Source organism: Barbus barbus, assembly GCF_936440315.1.
Source record: "Barbus barbus genome assembly, chromosome: 4".
Lineage (NCBI taxonomy): Eukaryota > Metazoa > Chordata > Actinopteri > Cypriniformes > Cyprinidae > Barbus > Barbus barbus.
This window is the reverse complement of record NC_136732.1, coordinates 10,560,011-10,578,946: the sequence shown is the minus strand read 5'-3', so window position 1 is coordinate 10,578,946 and position 18,936 is coordinate 10,560,011. Positions and strand designations below refer to the sequence as shown.

Below are 18,936 nucleotides of genomic sequence, written 5' to 3'. Positions count from 1 at the left end.
GTAGGGTAATAATTATAGAGTATAGAGTTTTATAGAGAATTATAGAGTCCATATAGAGTACATTGCAGTGCCTCGAAGAATCTTATTCTGATTGTTTGTTGAAACTGAAGTGTGAATTAAGCTTGATTTCTGTGGTAATCAACAGCATGACTTTTTAATGTTGATGCTAGAACTTAACTGGAATGTTTCTTTTAATGTGCCAAGTTTCTATATTGCAATCTGGTCTCATGGCATAAATGTACCTGGGGGCACTTTTTAGCGAGACCGTTTTTACGTGCCTACTGCATGTTTTGCTGTAGTTTCAAAGAGAAATGTCCACTGAGTGGCGCTAAAACACGGGTTCAATACGTAAACCCTGGCACTTTTATTACGTTGATATAGGTACGTATGTGGCGGTTCAGAATTTAAATATCCGGGGACTGTCGCTAAAAATGAATGTTCTATCGTGTTGGAAATGTGCCTTAAACCAAACCAAACCCAACCCTAAACCTACCCGATAGTGTTGACAAATGCAAAACTGATATAAAAACACATTTGTTGATGCAGCCATGCTATTTGAGCTTCCTAATATGCCGATTTGAACTGTTTCGGAGCTCCTCGCCTCTCAAGTAAGTCTCCGTACTCCGTGAGCTACCGAACAAACCTACGGTCTATGAAAACCCATAGATATGAAGCTGGATACGTGTGATAACGTTCAAAAGCATCAGTTTTCAAATCTCTCAGCATATTAAAGGGGTCATATGACATTTCTAAAAAGAACAATATTTGGTGTAATGCAATGTGTTTGTGGTTTAAAGATGGGATAAAACATAATTTTCCACATACTGTACATTATTGTTACTCTATGCCCCGCTTTTCTAAAACGGGTCGATTTTTACAAAGCTCATCGTTCTGAGAAGCAAGGCGTGCTCTGATTGGCCAGCTATCCAGTGCGTTGCGATTTGGCCGAATACCTCAAGCGTGTGACAGGAATGGTACACCCCCTTACCGTATTGTGATGGCGTTTCCTAACGCCGACGAGACTAAGACAGTAAAACTCATTACAAACGAGGCATTTGCTGCATCTAGTGGGGACATAATTACTGATTATAATGGCTTATACTGGCTTTTTACAGTATACAATTACCATGTCTGCATTTGTGATTGGAGAAACGACAAACAACAAGCACTAACTTACACTGCTCAAAACTCGCATTTGAATCGTCAGTAGCAGAAACGTACTTGCAGACTGTGAGTTAGAAGCACCAGATTGACCTTGCCCCACTTTATAGAAACAGCCTTTGTGCAAGCCAAACACTGAAGTTTAATTTTTTAAATTTTTGCATTTGATTCTGCTCTTCTTGGTGCGTTTGACTCTCTCTCAACTCTTGAATCCAGTAGCAGAATCTTTTTCAGCAGTTTGTCAGTGGGATTTGAGGGTTACTTCAGTTACTCTCACACACACAAATTGTGTGTTTGTGTGAGATGGAATGCACCATCTGCTGGTGGTCAGCGGATGCCAGCATTCTTGAAGCGATAAAGTTTGGTTTCAGAGAGGGAATAGAGTTGCTATTCTGGTAGCAGCTGTCTTGTCACGTGGATAATAAAACACACAAAAACGCTCGGGACCCAAACCATATCTACAGTTTTAGAAACTGCATAGCAATAGTCTTGTGATCCTTCAAAAAATAGTGACTTTCTGTTAGTATTGCTCTCATTCTTATTGTCATTCTCTTTCACCAGCTTGTTGTCGGCATTCTGTGTCACCTAATCTAATAATGGCACAAATCTACAGTTAATCCTACATTTAACCTCTCTGGATAACCTTAATCCCTACAGACTTTAATTCAATCCAATCTCCACCTTGCTCTTGTATATGTAAGGTGGTGCTGCAGTACAGATATGTACCATATGCAGTACCATATGAGGAATTGGTATTGGTTTCAAATTCAAATCTATTCTGCTGATTTCCACCCTGTAAAAAGTGGTGAGGCTGCAGATTCGGTCTGGCTACTAAAAGGATTACTAAACTGGTATTTCCAGCACTCACTTGGATGGAATCTGAAATCTATGACACTGTTCTTTTTGCCCATTAGCCTCCAATCCCTAACCACCATGAATGGTCAGGAAGTCACTTGGTGGTTAGAAGGCTTGTGCACCTGTTTCTCGCAGGCTTCTGGGAGTGCATGTAAGCGGCTGAGTTAAGAGCTTTCATGGCCTGCAGAAGCGGTGAAGTGGGTTTGGACGAGGGTTAGTCAGAAGTAGGAGCTTTGTCCTCTTGTCATGGACAGGTGTGTGGTTAGGCAGGAGAGGAAGGACAACAGACTGCAGATGACAGCTGTCACGCAGGCACTCTACACCAGCCACATGGGGAATGAAGCTCTGCAGAATGTGCTGCTGGCTACTGAGATGAATGTTTGAATGTAGTGGCTAGTTGTTCTGAATGCAATGCGTGAATGGGATTTTTAATTTGGTTTTGTTTGGTTAGTTTTGTTCAGGGTTTTGTTCTGGGCCTTGGTTTGTTTTAGGTTTTGTTTTGTCCTGAGTTTCTTATTTTGGGCCTCGGTTTGTGTTGGATTTTTTATTTGATTTGTGTTGTATTCTGGATTTTGCTTTTTCCTGGGTTTGTTTTGGGTTTTGTTCTGGGCCTTTAATTATTCTGGGTTTCGTTTTGGGATTTATTTTGTTCTGGGATTTTGGGTTTGTTCTAGCACTTGGTTTGTTCTAGATTTAGATTTTTGTTATAGGTTTTGTTTTGGGTTTCGTTTCATTCTGGGCCTTGGATTTGGGCTATTCTTTTGGGTTTTGGGCCAGGGTTTGTTCTGGACTTTGTTTTGGGTTTTGCTCTGGGCTTTGAATTATTTTGGGTTTTGTTTTGTCCTGGGTTTTGTGTTGGGTTTGGGCTTTTGTTTTGAGTCGGGGTTGGATTTTATTCTGGGCCTTGACTTATTCTGGGTTTTGTTTGTTCTAAATTTTGTTCCGGACCTCGATTTTGTTCTGGATTTGATTTTGTTCTGTTTTGTCCTGGATGTTATGTTTTGTTTTTAAATATTATTTCTGATGTCCAACACAATAAACATAAGTTTTCTACATAAAGAATTCCAAGCATTATCTTGTCAGGAAAAAAAAAAACTTAATTTGACTACAAAAAAAGTAATGAATAAACAATGGATTAGTTCAAGATAATGGAGTCATTCACCCCCCCGAGCCACCTCAATGTCTCTATTAACCTGAATTCAACACACCTTATATTTACAGCATTAAACAGCTGAAAAGACTTATTCTTTCTCTCCACCTTCTTTGTCTCTACAGGCATCTCCGGAGCCTGAGCCTGTTCCCAAAGAAGTCGTAGCATCTGCAGCTGTGGAAGAGCCTGTCCCAGTGCCAGAGCCTGAGCCTGAGCAAGTACCCGCCTCGTCACCAGAACCAGTGGCCGCACCAGTAGAAGAGTCCGTGCTTGAACCAGTGAAAAAGTCTGTCCCAGAACCAGTGCCTGAACCAGTCCCCGAGGTGCCCATCCTTGAACCAGAATCTGAACCCACCCCTGAACCAGTGTCAGTGCCCACCCCAGAACCAGTTTGTGTACCAACCCCTGAACCAGCGCCTGCACCCATCGCAGAGCCAGCGTCCGCACCAGCCCCTGAAGCAGCGCCTGTGCCTGTCCCTGAGACCTCACCAGCAGCCGAATCTATTTCAGAGGTCCTAGAGAATAATGGTATGGACAACACTCTGCAGTAAATTTAAAAGTATGTAGTTTTTGTACTCTTTTTGGGTACAATCCTGCCATCGACAGGACAGGTGACCCTATGAAGAATGCTGGGTAACACTTTGTTTTATAGTGTCCTTGTTAGCCATGTTAAATATGCTTACTATGGTAATAACAATAAATTAGTAAACCAGTAATTAGTAATAGTAAACCAAGCCCTAATCCTATAGTTAAAGTATGTGTTGTTAATTTAAAATACTCGGCACTTAAATATATAAATACATTACAACAAGGACACCTTAAAATAAATTGTGACCAAATGCTGCTGAAACTTCTCACTGATTGTGTGTAGGAATACATTTAGAATAAATTAAATCATTTATAAAATAATTAATATATAATATAAAATAGTCAATTTTTTCTGAGCTGCAGGTTTCATTATGCTCCATAAGAGCGAGTGTTTTGAGAGCAGGGCTGTGAGTGCTCGCGGAGATAGGGCGACCCATTCAAGCACACTGGAGCTTTGTGCTCTGCGGCTGTAAACTGATGCCAATGTGTAACTGGGTCCCGGTCTCACACTTCCTTTGTTCTCCCAGTGGTACATTGCCCTCTAGGTTATACAGATTCTGCTGCGTTTACATCCAGACATCAGTTGGTGTGCTCAGATATAACCCTTGTTTGCAAAAGACCAGTGACTCTACTGCAAAAACATGTCATTTAATGGATTATAACCGCAACAGAGCTAGTTTCAGCAGCACATAACGTGTATATAAAGTGTTTGAAATAGTTTTCAGCTGCCAACAGCATGTGCAGAGCAGCCTTTATCCTTGGTTTAATATAAAGACTTCCTAGCTGCCAGTGCCAATGACTTGACAGGCCTGCAAGTGGATTAGATTTGGTAGGATGATAATCTGGGTTAGGAACAGGGCGCAGTGTCACGGAAGATTTTCTGCCCTTCCTGTGTTGTTGTCTGATCCGTTATGACGATACAGACACCTTCATACTGATCGAACACCTGCTTTTTGTATCCAGATCAAGCGAGGTCCTCTATAGCTCACTTAGACAGGAGACAGAAGTATTTGGCTAACATTTAAAGTGACTGGTAACAGAAATCATTTGGTGCTCATAAATGTTTTGGGATTATCAATGTTAAAAACCGTTGTGCTGTTGTTTTCCTGGAAACGGTGAAACATTTTTAAAGGATTCTTTGAACAAAAATAAAAAAAACAGCATTTATTTGAAACCAAAATCTTTTTATAGCAGCATAAATCCACTTAATAATTTTTTGTCAGGTAAGTGTTAAATCTGATACCGTGTCTTTCAGATGTTGCAGCTGATTTACTGACAGATGAGGTCGAGACCCCTGCAGTCGTGCCTGGTAATAAGAGGACCACCAAGTTTGAGAAGAGAATGACCAAGGAGGAGATGGAAGAGGAGCAAAGGTCAGTATTTTCCTTCTCCCTCAATCCATCCACTGAAGCCATAGCATCTCCGAAAAACACACAGCAGTGAAATCGTCTCAAGTTACGCATGTAAACCAAGGTCCTCGAGGGAACGAGACGCTGCATCCAGAGACGCTTTGGGGAACGCCTTCAGCGTGACCGGCTCTGAATACAAATTAAATCTGTCCAATGGATGGCGGGACGTCACGGGCGAGGTGACGTAATGACCAGCTGACATAAAAGCACGTGCGGTGAAACTGGCGTCAGCTTCTAAATTGAAGCAAGCGCTGGCAGGGATGCCGGAAGTGTGGCCTCGCGACGCTGCGTCTCGTTCCCTCGAGGAACTAGGGTTACATGCGTAACCTGAGACGTTCCTCTTCAGGAACTCGAGCTGTGTCCAGAGACGCTTTGGGGAACGAGATACCCACGGCACCAGACTTCCCAATCCCTGCCCCGTGTGCATCAATTGATGCAGATCTAAAATGGGACGCAATCCTCCATCCTCCTCGGAACTATGAAGTACCGGCTGTAGAACCCGGATTCTCTTTCGTGAGGAGGACCACCTCGATGGCCTCCTACCTTAAGAGAGTATCTACCTCTTGTTCCATTACCAGAGCCTGCTCGGGGCACACTAACGTGGAATTCACCCAGTTGAATTGAGGCCGACGAGAACCGAACTGGATTCTGTAGCCTCTCTCTACAGTGCGCAGGACCCACTGAGACATATGGCAGTAGTTCAGTAGTTTCTCTCGAGACTGGCCTCTGGTGTAATCAGAGCGGCTAGTGGCGAGCATCTCAACTCCGCTACGGTTCCGGGCGGAAGAGACTGAGATGTGCTCTTCTTACCGCCCCGACCCCTCTCCCGCGGGGGCGAGCTTGCCCATACGAGGAGCCAGCACGCAGCAGGGGCTGCTCTCGCCCAGCAGCCCTGTGAGCTAGAGAGCGGCGAGGGAGAAACCACTGGAATGCCGCCGCCTGCCTCCCGTCACCGAAAAGGCCAGAAGACAAAGTGGGGCGTCCAGATGGAAGACCGTCGCGGCCTTTAAATCCGATGGGGTCAACCAAAGATGCCTCTCCGCTGCCACCAGGGCTGTCACAGATCGCCCAACGTCTCCCTGGTGGCGCGGAGAGACAAATCAGTGGTTTTGCGGAGTTCACGATTGTCCTCCGCACTAAATCCCTTGCCCTCATCCAACTCCTTGAGCAGGTCAGCCTGGTATGCCCGCAACCCCACCATGGTGTACAGACATAAGCCACGTACCCCTTGCCTTCAGAGACGACGCAGCGTCAGGGGATAGATAGCTCGCAAGCGTCTTTTCCACACGCAGCATCGCTCTGTAACTGCGCTCACTCGTCCCCATCACATTACCGTAGTAATCGAATGAGGGGACGAAGAGGCGGGTCGAAAAATGTTTTCAGGCGGGTCGAAAAATGTTATCCCCGACCTCAGTGTGGACGTCGGGGATAAAAGGCCGGCTCCGATGTGGAGGTGAGTCTGAAACCGCAGAAAACGTCTAATACAACCCTCTCTGCGTTTTGACATGACACTCCACAAGCTCCTCATATTGGGGTGAAAGAGGGGGTGCAACATGCTCGGCGTTTCCCGTGTCAACCTCCTCGGAGGAAGACAAGAGAAACGCAGAGGCTGCTGCCTGAGGGGAAGTATCCGCAAGGCATGCTTCCGATCTCAGGGAGCGGTCATGGGATTCGACAGGTGAGGATGGAGATAGAGAGACTCGCTCGTCTCAGATCCCGCCGCGAACCCCACGAGCGCCGTCCCTGGCCAGGGACGATCAGCGGGGCAATCAGCCCCCTCGAGGGCCGATTGCAAAAAACGTTTGTAGGGAGGAACACACCGCCTGTATTGCACTTTGCTCCCATGTTAGTAACAGACAGATAACACTGAAGAAAAAAGCTGACGCCGGTTTCACCGCACGTTCTTTTATGCTAGCTGGTCATTACGTCACCTCGCCTGTGACGTCCCGCCATCCATTGGACAGATTTCATTTGTATTCAGAGCCAGTCACGCTGAAGGCGTTCCCCAAAGCGTCTCTGGATGCAGCGTCTCGTTCCTGAAGAGGAACTATATTTCACTGTTTTGTATTTCATATATATCTAGAAATGCTTGAATTGAACAGCATTTCAAGCATGTGAAGTTTGTATGTGATGTATTTGAAGCCTCCCCTCTTAAGTATGCAGAATGATGCTTTTTAGTGACTCTAGAGTGCTAAAGTTTTTGACGGGGAATTGTTTAGTTACATAAAATTTACCTGTGTTGTATGCTGTAGTTTGGAAAATGTCCAGTAGATTTGATGTCAGAGGAAAATTTGTTACTCCTAATAATTTTGGACCATTTGTAGCCGTGTAATGCACAGCCCTCCTCCACCCACTCCAGTACTCACTGTGGGTGTTTGGATAAGGAGGATGAGATGATCACAACAGCGCTCCTATCTGAAGCAGACTGTCTGTGGTGCTCGCAGGGGCTCAACGTTTGACTGGGAGGTTCAGGCACACTTTGGTGGGGGTGGGTGGGGTTTGTTTGCTAGACAAAATGTGTAGATTGAGCAGTGGGCGATCTGAACTAAAAAAAATTATTAGGTCACACTTTATTTGGATAGCCCACTTTAGACATTCGACTGACTATGGGGGCATTTACATGACAATTTTCAACTAAAAAACGATTTTGAAACTTCTATTATCAAAACTACAAAAACACAAATTTGTAAAAACAGTGATGTCATGCGTATTACATATTCATTCTATAGGAAAGCAGATGCGAAGTGTTTCTTTAGTCACATCACAACTACTGGCCTGGCTAGAATAAAGCATTTTAGTCGTTTTACACAGATCCGTGTGAGCGGGAAAGGTTTTGACAATGTTGTTTGTACGCAAAACTTTTCAAAAATGCAAAGGGAAAACTTTTCTTTTGTGTAAACATCGTTTTACTTTGTAACATGTCAACCAGCTCTCATTATTAGTAGACTGTTAGGGTTAGAGTAGAATAGGTTGATATGTACTTTATAATAGGTAGAGTGTCTGATGAACATCAAAATAAAGTGTTTGCAGATAGTAAGCAGACAGACTACTAATAATAAAGAGTAAGAGCTCAAGAGAAGACTCCGGCATTGTTGTTATTTTTCTGAATTTCATTCATTCCTTTTATCAAAATGACTCCTAAATCTAAATAAACCATTTAAATCCATAAATAAAATAATGTCAGCATTGCTTAGTCATTTATTATACACCAGTCTGGGGTTCCCATAAGTCAACAAGTTAAAAAAAAAATTAACAAACAAAAAAAAAAAATGTGATTTTCTTCTTGAAAATCACATGAAACCTGGTTTCATCCTTTACTGTACACTAAAATGTAAAACTTTGGGGAATTCAAATAAATTATATTGGGCCTTCCATTTATCAAAGAATCCTGAAAAAAAAAAAAAAAAAAAAAAAGTTTCATACTTCATAGTTTTCACAAAAATAATAATCAGCTCAACTGTTTTCAACACTGATAATATTAAAGGGGTAGTTCACCCAAAAATGAAAATTCTGTCATTATTCACTCATGTCGTTCCAAATCCGTTCATCTTTGGAAAACACAAATTAAGATTTTTTTTTTTGATGAAATCCGAGAGCTCTTGGAACCTCCATAGACGGCAACACAACTGACACGTTCAAGGCCCAGAAAGGGAGTTAGAGCATTGTTAAAATAGTCCATGTGACATCAGTGGGTTAACTGTAATTTTACGTAGCTACGAGTACTTTTTGTGCACAAAGAAATCAAAAATAACTTTATTCATCAGATCAAAGCACGCTCATGCGTCATGATACTCCCCAAAACGGCACTATAGGGTGAATTGTTGAATGAAGTCAATATTTTACCTATGTCCTTACTACCTTTCTGTGCCTTGATCATTTGAAGATCCTTGCTATATGGGAGGGTCAGAAAGCTCTGATTTCATCAAAAATATCTTAATTTGTGTTCAGAAGATGAACAAAGTTCTTACATGTTTGTAAAAACATGAGGGTGAGTAATTAATGACAGAATTTTCATTTTTGTGTGAACTATCCCTTTAATAAATGTTTCTTGAGCATCAAATCAGGATATTAGAAAGATTTCTTAAGGATCCTGTGACACCGAAGACTGGAGTAATGAAGCTGAAAATTCAGCTTTGATCACAGGAATTAAATACATTTTAAAATATATGCAGCTATTTAAAATTGTAATAATTCACAATATTCCTTTTTTTTTTTTTTTTTATGAATTTAAAGCAACTTTGGTGAACGTTCAAAAACAACAAAATGTACTGAGCCCAAGCTTTTGAATGGCAATGTATATTTCCTGCATATTTGTCATTTCCCTTATGGAGTGAAAAATTGTGCAACAAAAAATTATAATAATTAAAAAAAAAACAAATGAAATTAAGTAATATACATTTTTATTAATAAAAATAAATACATTTAAAAAAAACTTGACGACAAATGCCTGACAACAAATTATATTTTGAAGCAAGTTTTTCTCCATTCTTGATGTAATAAAAAAAAAAAAAGCCATTTACATGAAAACCAAAATAATGGTCACTGCTGCTGTTTACGAAAGCAGAATTTAAGGCATCATAGGTGGATTCTCATACACACTGTCAACTTGATCACAATTGTGCATGTAAATTCAGTCAGTGATTTGAGATGATTTCTACAGTTCCCATTTGCAGACGTCACTGTGTGTAGCTTTAGATTAGCAAGTTGACTCAATAGTCAGCACCCTACAGTAGGCTACTGGTCTGTACATAATGTCCTCTGCTCCTGCCCTTTATCTTTGCAGGATAGAGTTCACAAATGACTTTACAGCTCTTTAAACAACATCAGGCAGTATGCCTGTGTCAGACCACTGGTAAGGTATCATTTACTTCAGTTTGACCCCTGACACCCCCACAGTCTCACCCCTCGGCCTCCCCCATCATCACCATGTGCTGACACGCAGGGTGTAACGTGAATATCTTCCCTTCCACTCACTTTCCTTATTCAGCGACCATTCTTGTCCTGACATGCTGAGTTACAGTAACAGTTCACCCAGAAATAAAATTCTGTCATGTACTCACCCTGTTGTTTCAAACCCATCTGAATTGTAATGCATCTTAAATTTATTTATTTGTAAAGTTACCATTTATTTATATTTTATTTATTGGCAAAATGTATTTTTAAGCAACAATTCATTGATTTATTGATATTTTGATTTATTAAGTCATTTATTTATTTATTTTGTAAAGTCAATATTTATTTATTTAGTCACTATTTATAGTCACAATGAATTTTTTTTTATGAAGTCAATATTTATTGTTTGTAAAATTATTTATGTGCAAACAATTAATTTGTTTGTCACTATTTTTGTAATAACTTTACACAAATCAAATAATTGTGATTTACAAATAAAGTCAATATTCGTTTGTTTTATTTATTTATGCATTCCTATTTATAGGTTTTTTGTTTTGAGTTTTTTGTGCTTTTGGAGCTTAGCTGTATAAATGACTATCCACACACCTTATGTGGAAAAGAGAAACTTGTACATTCTACCAAATCTCTTTTTTTTTTTTTTTTTTGTGTTCCCTGAATAAAAGACTGTAAAATGTGGCATGAGAGTGTTAATAATGACAGAATGATCCTTTTTGGGTGACCTACCCCGTTAAAACTGTGATCCAGCTGTTTCATAGAGTTTTAGATCACTGTGTCTTCTGCACATTATGGGTTAAATATCATGGACCAGTGGACAGTCCAGTAGTCTCAATTTAAACTCTTGATCTCCTGCTGGTCATATTATGGGCTATGTACACAAAGCCGAGTGGCCACATGTGTTCTGCATCTGTCTAAAAGGCCCAAGAGCTCAAGGGATTCATTATTGTGACACATTCCAGAAAAAAACTAGGGAAGAGCTCACAAATACCAGTCATTCCAAAGCATTATAGGTTGATTATATAGAATAGTATTAATAGCCATTCTGTTGTATAATTACATTTGCAAGTCAGAAGACTTTTGATGGAGAACACATGATGCTACTTTGAATATTAAGCAAAATCATATCAAAAAGTATAGTTTTATTATATATTACTATATTGAAGGAGTGCATTAATAATCAAGCATTTGGACATCTAAGCCATTTAAAAATGTCTGAATGTCACTGTTGAATTACTAGTGCAAGTGTCTATTTATTGGTATTTTGAAATTTTAGCTGATCATGTTGATTGTCAATGAAGAAAAGTGAAAAAAGCTCCCATGGCATTTGACCTTTTTACGTTTTGTTTTTTCAAGATAAAATGACTTTCAGATATTTTTGGATGTGATTTGGTGTCCAAATACTTTTTGCAGTACTTGGATCCATTCATTCCAAAAAAAAGAGTTGTAAAATGATACTGTAAATAAAATGTCATGCAGTGAATTGAACGCATCAGGATGAGACGAAGTTCATATTTTAAGAATCAATCCCTTTTAGTTATTGAGAGTGAATGGGTGTTGAATTGGACACACTCCAAAAATTGGAAATTAGATGCTTGATATTTTATAAGTTTGTGGGCAATTCGTATAATAACAGAACATTAATAAAAACCTACATAAATGTCATTTGATTTAAATTCTACATCCTTGCAAACAGAACAATAATTCAAATTCAATCTAAATTCACTTTCAGAAATTGAATTTAAAGGTATTGTGAAAATTAACTTCTGAATGATGTATGACTCATTCAGCTCAGGACAGTTCTATAGTGCATTATTATAAAGCCCACTTTTGGGTCAGGATGCAGGAGGTGTGGCATGTCAGAATTTTTGATCAAGTGTTACGACCCTGTCTAGGGTAAGGCCGCATCATAAACTGGAATCAACTATCAAAGATCCTTTATACATTTATTTACAGAACTACAAGTGAAAGCACGACTTCAGGGGTGAGCAAAGGCCAAAACAACAAACAAACACCAAGCTAGCTCCTAACAGAAAATACTAAATTCACTAACAAAAGGAAAACAAAATAAAAATACAATGTTACCCTTACTCCCTATCTAATGAAAAACCGGAGAAAACATTTACAAAGAAAATGGCACTCACCCCCTACAGCGTCCAAGTGTGATTTAAGAGTATTTACAATACTTCACAAAATATACAAAAAAATGAGATTGACAACAACTCATCAACTCAAAACAGATCAACAGGCAAGTTAACAGCAACAACACACTGTAGCAAACACACAATAGCACACGTGCAATACAACAACAGGAAACCACAAGTCTCCTTGGTCCCATTAGCACCAATCAGATCTGGAGATCACTTTGGTAGGATCCAGTCCTATGAGAGAAAGGGTGGGACAAAAGAGAAAGAGAGAGAGAGGACCAGCAAAGCAAGACATATACACTATACGTAACACAAGTAATGCATGCATAATCCAGTGCTTTGTTGTAGTAGCCTAATAATTGATTGTCCCACTGAAAGATATGTTTAGAAGAGATTGACTGTACTTTGAACAAATAATAGAAGATATTATTTGAATTTGATCTTTGATGATAGAACGGAAGATGAGGGCTACCGAAAAGTTACTGAAGTTAAATTATAGTAAAGTAGCAATTAAATATCATTGGGAGGATACTTCCAGTCTTGTGTTCTGGTTTTAGACTTCCTGTATGCATATCTTTGCATGTGTATCATTGTTGTGCTCTGCATTGGAAACCAAGGTTTTAGCACATTCAGAAAATATTAAAGGTTAAAAATAAGGTTCCAAAAGCAGTGATTCCTTAGAAGATCCATTTTTTTTGTTGTTGTTCCCCAAAGAACCTTTCAGTGAACCGTTCTTCAAAGAACCATTTTTTTTAATTAGTGTGAAAAACATTTAAGAAATCTAAAGAACCTCCCACCCTTCTAATATTAAAGGTTCTTCATGGAAACATGGATGCTAATAAAAAAACTTTATTTCTAAAAGTGTATCATACGTTTTTTTTTAGTTTATAAAAAAAATATTTTTATACAGTAAGGTCCACATATGTTAGTTAGTTCATATGACTATTTTCCACCCTCTCTCTGATCCTTTGAAATAAAGTAGGCATCATTGATGTGTAAATGTGATGTCACGTGTTGATATCTGCAAAAGATCAAAGAAAATTAAATCCTCATGATGTCACCTTGAATATTTTTGTAAGTCACAGTAGCACATGCTTCAAATCATTTGAAATGGTACGGTCTAATATACTAAATATGATTGCATGAAAACAAATGTGTTTGGTAGGGCTCTTTACTAACATGACCACAAGCATCTTTCCTGAATGTCTCCACGACTCGCAAAACCCCAGAGCTGTTAACGCTGAGTGACGTGCTCCTTCATCTGTTCCACTAATCAATATATTCATCTTGCAGTAAAGAATAAAAAAGCTTAATCTACTCGCCCCCAGGCCATCCAACAAGTAGATGAGTTTGTTTCTTCATCAGATTTCGAGAAATTTATCATTCCATCACTTGTTCACCAGTGGATCCTCTGCAGTGAATGGGTGCCGTCAGAATGAGTCCAAACAGCTGATAAAAACATCCCAATAATACACCAGTAATCCTCCAATGAAAAAGTAGTCTCATCTGAATAAAAAGAGAAATATGCACACAATCAAGCATCATTTACAAGCAGAGACAGTTCAGTGTTATTATGGATTATGGACTGATATTTTGGCCAGAAGTGTCAGCTTAAAGTTAAAATGCCTTAGTGATGGATTTGTTTCTTACAAACCCACAGCTTTTCACTTCACAAGACATTAATTGATGGACTGGAGTGGTTTGCATTACTTGTGGATTATTGTGGGGTTTTTATTGGTTGTTTGGACTTTCATTCTGACGGCACCCATTCACTGCAGAGGATCCATTGGTGAACAAGTGATGTAATGCTACATTTCTCCAAATCTGTTTTAAAACGCATGATTTATTTGCTTCTGCATATTTAAATTCTAACACGCATCTTTTAAAGGCCGTTTTCTTAAAAAATAAATAAATAAATAAAGTAAATAAAAACATTTCTCCTGCAATGATCCAGAAATTTCCACTTCAGCAGCAACCGGATATTACAGATGTATTCCTGTCTATATTCTGAAGATTTTTTTAAGAATGGGTTTGTTCATAGATCATTCACCTGATTATATATTTAACATTTTATTCCTAAAAACATGGTGAAAATGTATTTATTTTAGTTTATTGCATTTGACGCTCTCTCGCTCGCTCGCTCTCTCTCTCTCGCTCTCTCGCGCTCTCTCTCTCTCTCGCTCTACTGTATATAAACGTAGAATTTCAGAAAACTTGTTATACAAAACAATTGTCTTATGTAATGATTAATTAACTGGTGAAAGTGTTTTTATTATTATTATTTTACCTTATTTACCTGCAGTGTCTTGCTTTTTGATTTAGGGTTGCTAATGAGACTGTTTAATTGAGTCTGTGTACGGTTAATGTTTCTCTGGGGTTTTGCTAGTGTGAATTCATGCATCTGTGTTTGTATGTAGAGGGACTGTGTGTTCCTGGAGACTGAATTGTGGAGTCTGTGGCTTTATGATACTGAATAATCTTGTTTTTATTTTTCAGAGATGCTGAGTAAGCAGAAGTCAGAGCAAGTGGGGAAAAAATGCTCCCTATAATGAACCTTGAGGACCTTCAAGGAGTGACTTTGTGCTTTTCTCTTTCTTCTTCTTTGTTTTCGGCCCGTGAATAACTTCTTTAAGCAAAATGCCAAAGAACATAAGATTTATCCGTTTTTTTTTTTTACACTTGGGTACAACTATAGACAACTATGACTCTTAGACTATGAAAAGCCTATTAAAACACTGTGATTGTTATAGTTAATTTAGTGTACGATTCAGAAGCTCTTTTGCAAAGGAAAGGGAGGGAACCAGAGGTTTATGTAGTTCTTTCTACTCTTAAAAAATGCTGGGTTAAATGCAACCCAACACTGGGTAAAATATGGACAAATCCAGCTACTGGGTTGTTTTGACCCAGCAGTTGACTTAAATTTTTAACACAACCTTCTGGGTAGTAAACCAACCACTGGGTCAAAACAACTCTATAGCTGGGTTTGTCCAAATTTTACCACCTGTTTTAAACCCAGCATTTTTTAGAGTCTAGATTTGAATATGAAATTCAGAAATTGGGATTTCTCATGACATGAAATAATCTTGTGCCTTTGAGCATCCTGTGTTCTTGAGTCAGCCAATTAGCATTCAGTCTCGCATTCTGCCCACCCTGCTCTTCTGAAATACCATCACACCCTCTTGTGGACACACACAGCTATGCCCATCGTAGGCTGATGGGAACGTGCTTGCACTGCAGAGTCAGACATGTACATGATGAAATGTAGAAACCATGTGGATTTTTGTTGTTATTGTTTTTGGATGTTATGTAAAAAAATTTAGGTGAATCTCATCAAACATAAAGAGTGACATTTCATACCAGAATCAGAAGGGAATGGATGAGTTAAAATTTGCATTAAGAAAAATAAAGCCTATTTTTTTTAGAACTTTTATTATTTGTTTGCATTCTAAAAAAGTAATATTGTACTGTAATAAATATTGATACATTAAATGATTGGTAATACAACAAATGCTACCATGTGTACATGCTTTTTTTTCTGCGCTATTGTAAAGAGAATATCATTTTGATTTTGCAGTGAAATGTGACTTTGATATAGGGTTTTGTGAGATTCACCCTAATGGCTTTTGTAATATCAATAAAGAGCTGAATTTGATGAATGACCGTTGTGGCATTATTACTTCTGAAACTGTTCTTAATGAAACACCAAACAGAAATATAATTTTCAACTGAATTTCTTTCAAATAAATGGACATGAATGAAAATGGTGATTTATGCATTTTCATTTTGTTCCAAACCTGTATGAGTTTTTTTACACAAATGAAGATATTTTGAATATTGTTGCTAACCAAACAGTTGCTGGGGTAGCCATTGACTAGGGTGGTAGCCATAGTATTTTTAATACTACAGAAGTCAATGACTACCACCAACTGTTTGCTTACCAACATTCTTAATAGTAAATGACAGAATTTAATTTTTGGGTGAACTATCCCTTTTTGACCTGAACTGAAGCCTTTTTGTGCGATTTTCTTTTTATGCTGTTGTGTTTGTGCTGTAGGGTACAGCAGGAGCAGCTGGCTGCCATCTTCAAACTGCTTTGAGCGAGTCAGGACACGTTTGGAGACGTGGAGGAACAGCTCAAACTTTGACCACACACACAGTTTTATATAGGACAGAACATGAGCAGGTTAACATCTGTAGCACTGTACTGTTATGCTTGGGGTCACAGACACTCTAGCGCTTTATAAAAGCAATTGTAGGATTGAGGGTAAAGCAGGATTTAATGCTTAATTTGGAAAGAGGTTAATGTTCAACCCTAAAATGTTAGTGTAAAAAGCTCAGTTTGATCTTGATCACGGTGTAAAACTCTTGCTGTATGATACACCGATACTAGTGTTCTCGTGACCATATTAGCTGAACTTTTTACTCATTTTCTAGGGTTTATTTTTTAGTGCGTGAATGGGAAATGTAAATACACGAGGCAGTGAGAACCAAAAACCTTAAACTTTAAAAGTGGTTCCAGAAAAAAAAAATTCAAGACAAATAGGCTATTTCAAAATGTTTCTGAAGTAGCCTAATATATTGTTTCACACATGCACTTCAGCTACAGTTTAAAGACGCCTAAAGAAGTTTTGTGTGTGTGATATATTGTTATATTAAAACGGCAACATTATTTTTCAGGCCTAAAACCACGTGGCTCTAAAACACAGATACCAGACACACCGGTTTCTTGTTTTTTGACAGTGGAAGATTTTGAGCTGAGGTTTGTGATTAGTTTAGAATGAGAAATGTATGCAGATAATGGAAGACAAGTGTTTACAACATTGTTTTGTCTGGTAGAATGGGTGTGATGGCTCTTTGAACTCTACGACCCTTCACACCTGGAGATTTTATACCCCATTCCTGGAATTAGGTTCACCTGGTGGGGGGGACAAAACAAAGATCGGTGAAGAAAGTCAAATGATGTTAGCCATTTTATTTCTTATTAAAGAGTTTGATTAAAAACAACTCGTTGTTTTGTGTATTGGAGAATGCATCTATGTGCATGCAGTTCACTTTGTAAAAGTGAATACATCAAATGTATTTTTTTCTTTAGAAGAATATGGTTGGCTGAAGTTAAAACTTCAGAAAATTACAAAATCGCAGGTTCAGGTTGCATTTTTAATAATGATCATGATTCAAATGCGAACAGTTTATTAGATAGTACCGTGTGAGGCTCTTTTTATATTACACAAAGACAACAAGAAAGAGATGCATAAAATATTTATTTTCTTTAAGATGGGTTACAAGACGGTACTATAGTAGCCTTAAATGTAGAACTTCAGTCAGTGTTGAAAATTAAAATGAAAGTTACACCAGAATGTCAAATTAATAATATTTTAATCGGAGTAATTTAGTGTTTCAAGTGTTTTGGTGGGACGTTCCCCCTCTGTACTTCCTCCGTGTTAAGCACTTCGCACATCACATGCCTTGAACCACTCAAATTGTTGGCAGATTTAAAGGATATGTTTGCCAATTTTCAACAAGGTTTGTATTGTTAAGGGTGTTGTCAGTATGTGTACATGAACAATGTGTACTCTTTCTCTGTTTCCTTTACCCAGTTTATCAGCTAAATGATCTGCTATCTGATGTAAAACGCATAACTTTTCATCTGACTTTAACGACTTCAGGGTTTTTGCTAAAACTGTTTTGTTTTCTAAATATTAGCTTGTCATGCTACCATGACCTTTACTAAAAGAGCTGCCAACTTTAATATTGTATATCATTTGTTTGTATATATTTTAGACGGATAAGAAGTTTGATTGTCACGATCTTCACAGGCAGTTCAGTTCAAGAATTGTGTTCTTTTGATTTCGTTTGACCCTCATATCGAATTGGGTCCATTTTAACCCAAAAGAGAGATATTTAAACTTAATATAGATATAAAAACTGCATAGTTTTAGTAAGGGAACTAAACTTTGGTGATTTAAGACCCTCGAAATAGACAGTAGACTGTCTGCTTAATATCTACTAACCCTTTATTTTAATGGGTCTACAATATACTGACTGAGAAACTTTGCAAGTATATGCAACTTTTTCTACTAACCCTAAACCTACCCTACTGAGAGTTAGTAGACATGTAGTTGCAAATTAATGAGAATTAGTTGACATGTAGTTACAAAGTTACTTATAGTTAGTAGAATGTCTAAAGTGGACTATCGAAATAAAATGTAACCAACTTTTCACATTTATCATATTTTTCCGTATTTTCATATGTTGTTTTTATGCTTTGTTAGAAATAAATATGTAGGTTTCATGAATTTTTGAGCAACTACGAGTTAGAATTTATTTAAAAAAATTATTTAATTCAATTCCGTTCGCTCCATTGGGGTTAATAATGGTAATTCTCAGATTATATATGTTCTTATCAATTTTGGTAACTCTTTAAGGTGTCCTTGTTACACGTTACATGTGCTTACTATTATAATAACAATAAATTATGCTTGATTACATGCAAGTAACCCTAAGCCAAACCCTAATCCTAACCATACAGTAAATACAGTAGTCAACTAATATTACTCAGTACTTAAATGTATAATTACACTGTAACAAAGACACCTTAAAATAAAGTGTAACTGAAATTTCAAACACAAGATCTCTCATAGTTTTATGGTGTGGTTATTGTGTCATTTTTAAATTTTAAATAATTTGTATTAATTCCAGGTAATATGGTAACATTTAA

General features: G+C 38.2%; 1 protein-coding gene across 2 annotated transcripts in view; it reads left to right on the top strand.

Moving 5' to 3' along the window:
* The window catches only part of LOC306869153 (uncharacterized protein), a 28,269-nt gene extending 12,298 nt beyond the window's left edge, over window positions 1-15,971 (top strand). Inside the window, exons 3-6 of one of the 2 annotated variants that reach the window (XM_079415781.1) lie at window positions 3,292-3,694; window positions 5,010-5,127; window positions 9,947-10,015; window positions 14,715-15,872. In XM_079415781.1, coding sequence (XP_079271907.1) covers window positions 3,292-3,694; window positions 5,010-5,127; window positions 9,947-9,980 — 555 coding nt within the window. In that variant the 3' untranslated portion in view covers window positions 9,981-10,015; window positions 14,715-15,872. Of the gene's footprint in view, window positions 1-3,291; window positions 3,695-5,009; window positions 5,128-9,946; window positions 10,016-14,714 lie in introns of both variants that reach the window. The other variant, XM_079415782.1, reaches the window with a different exon arrangement.
* The last annotated feature ends 2,965 nt before the right edge of the window (window positions 15,972-18,936 follow it).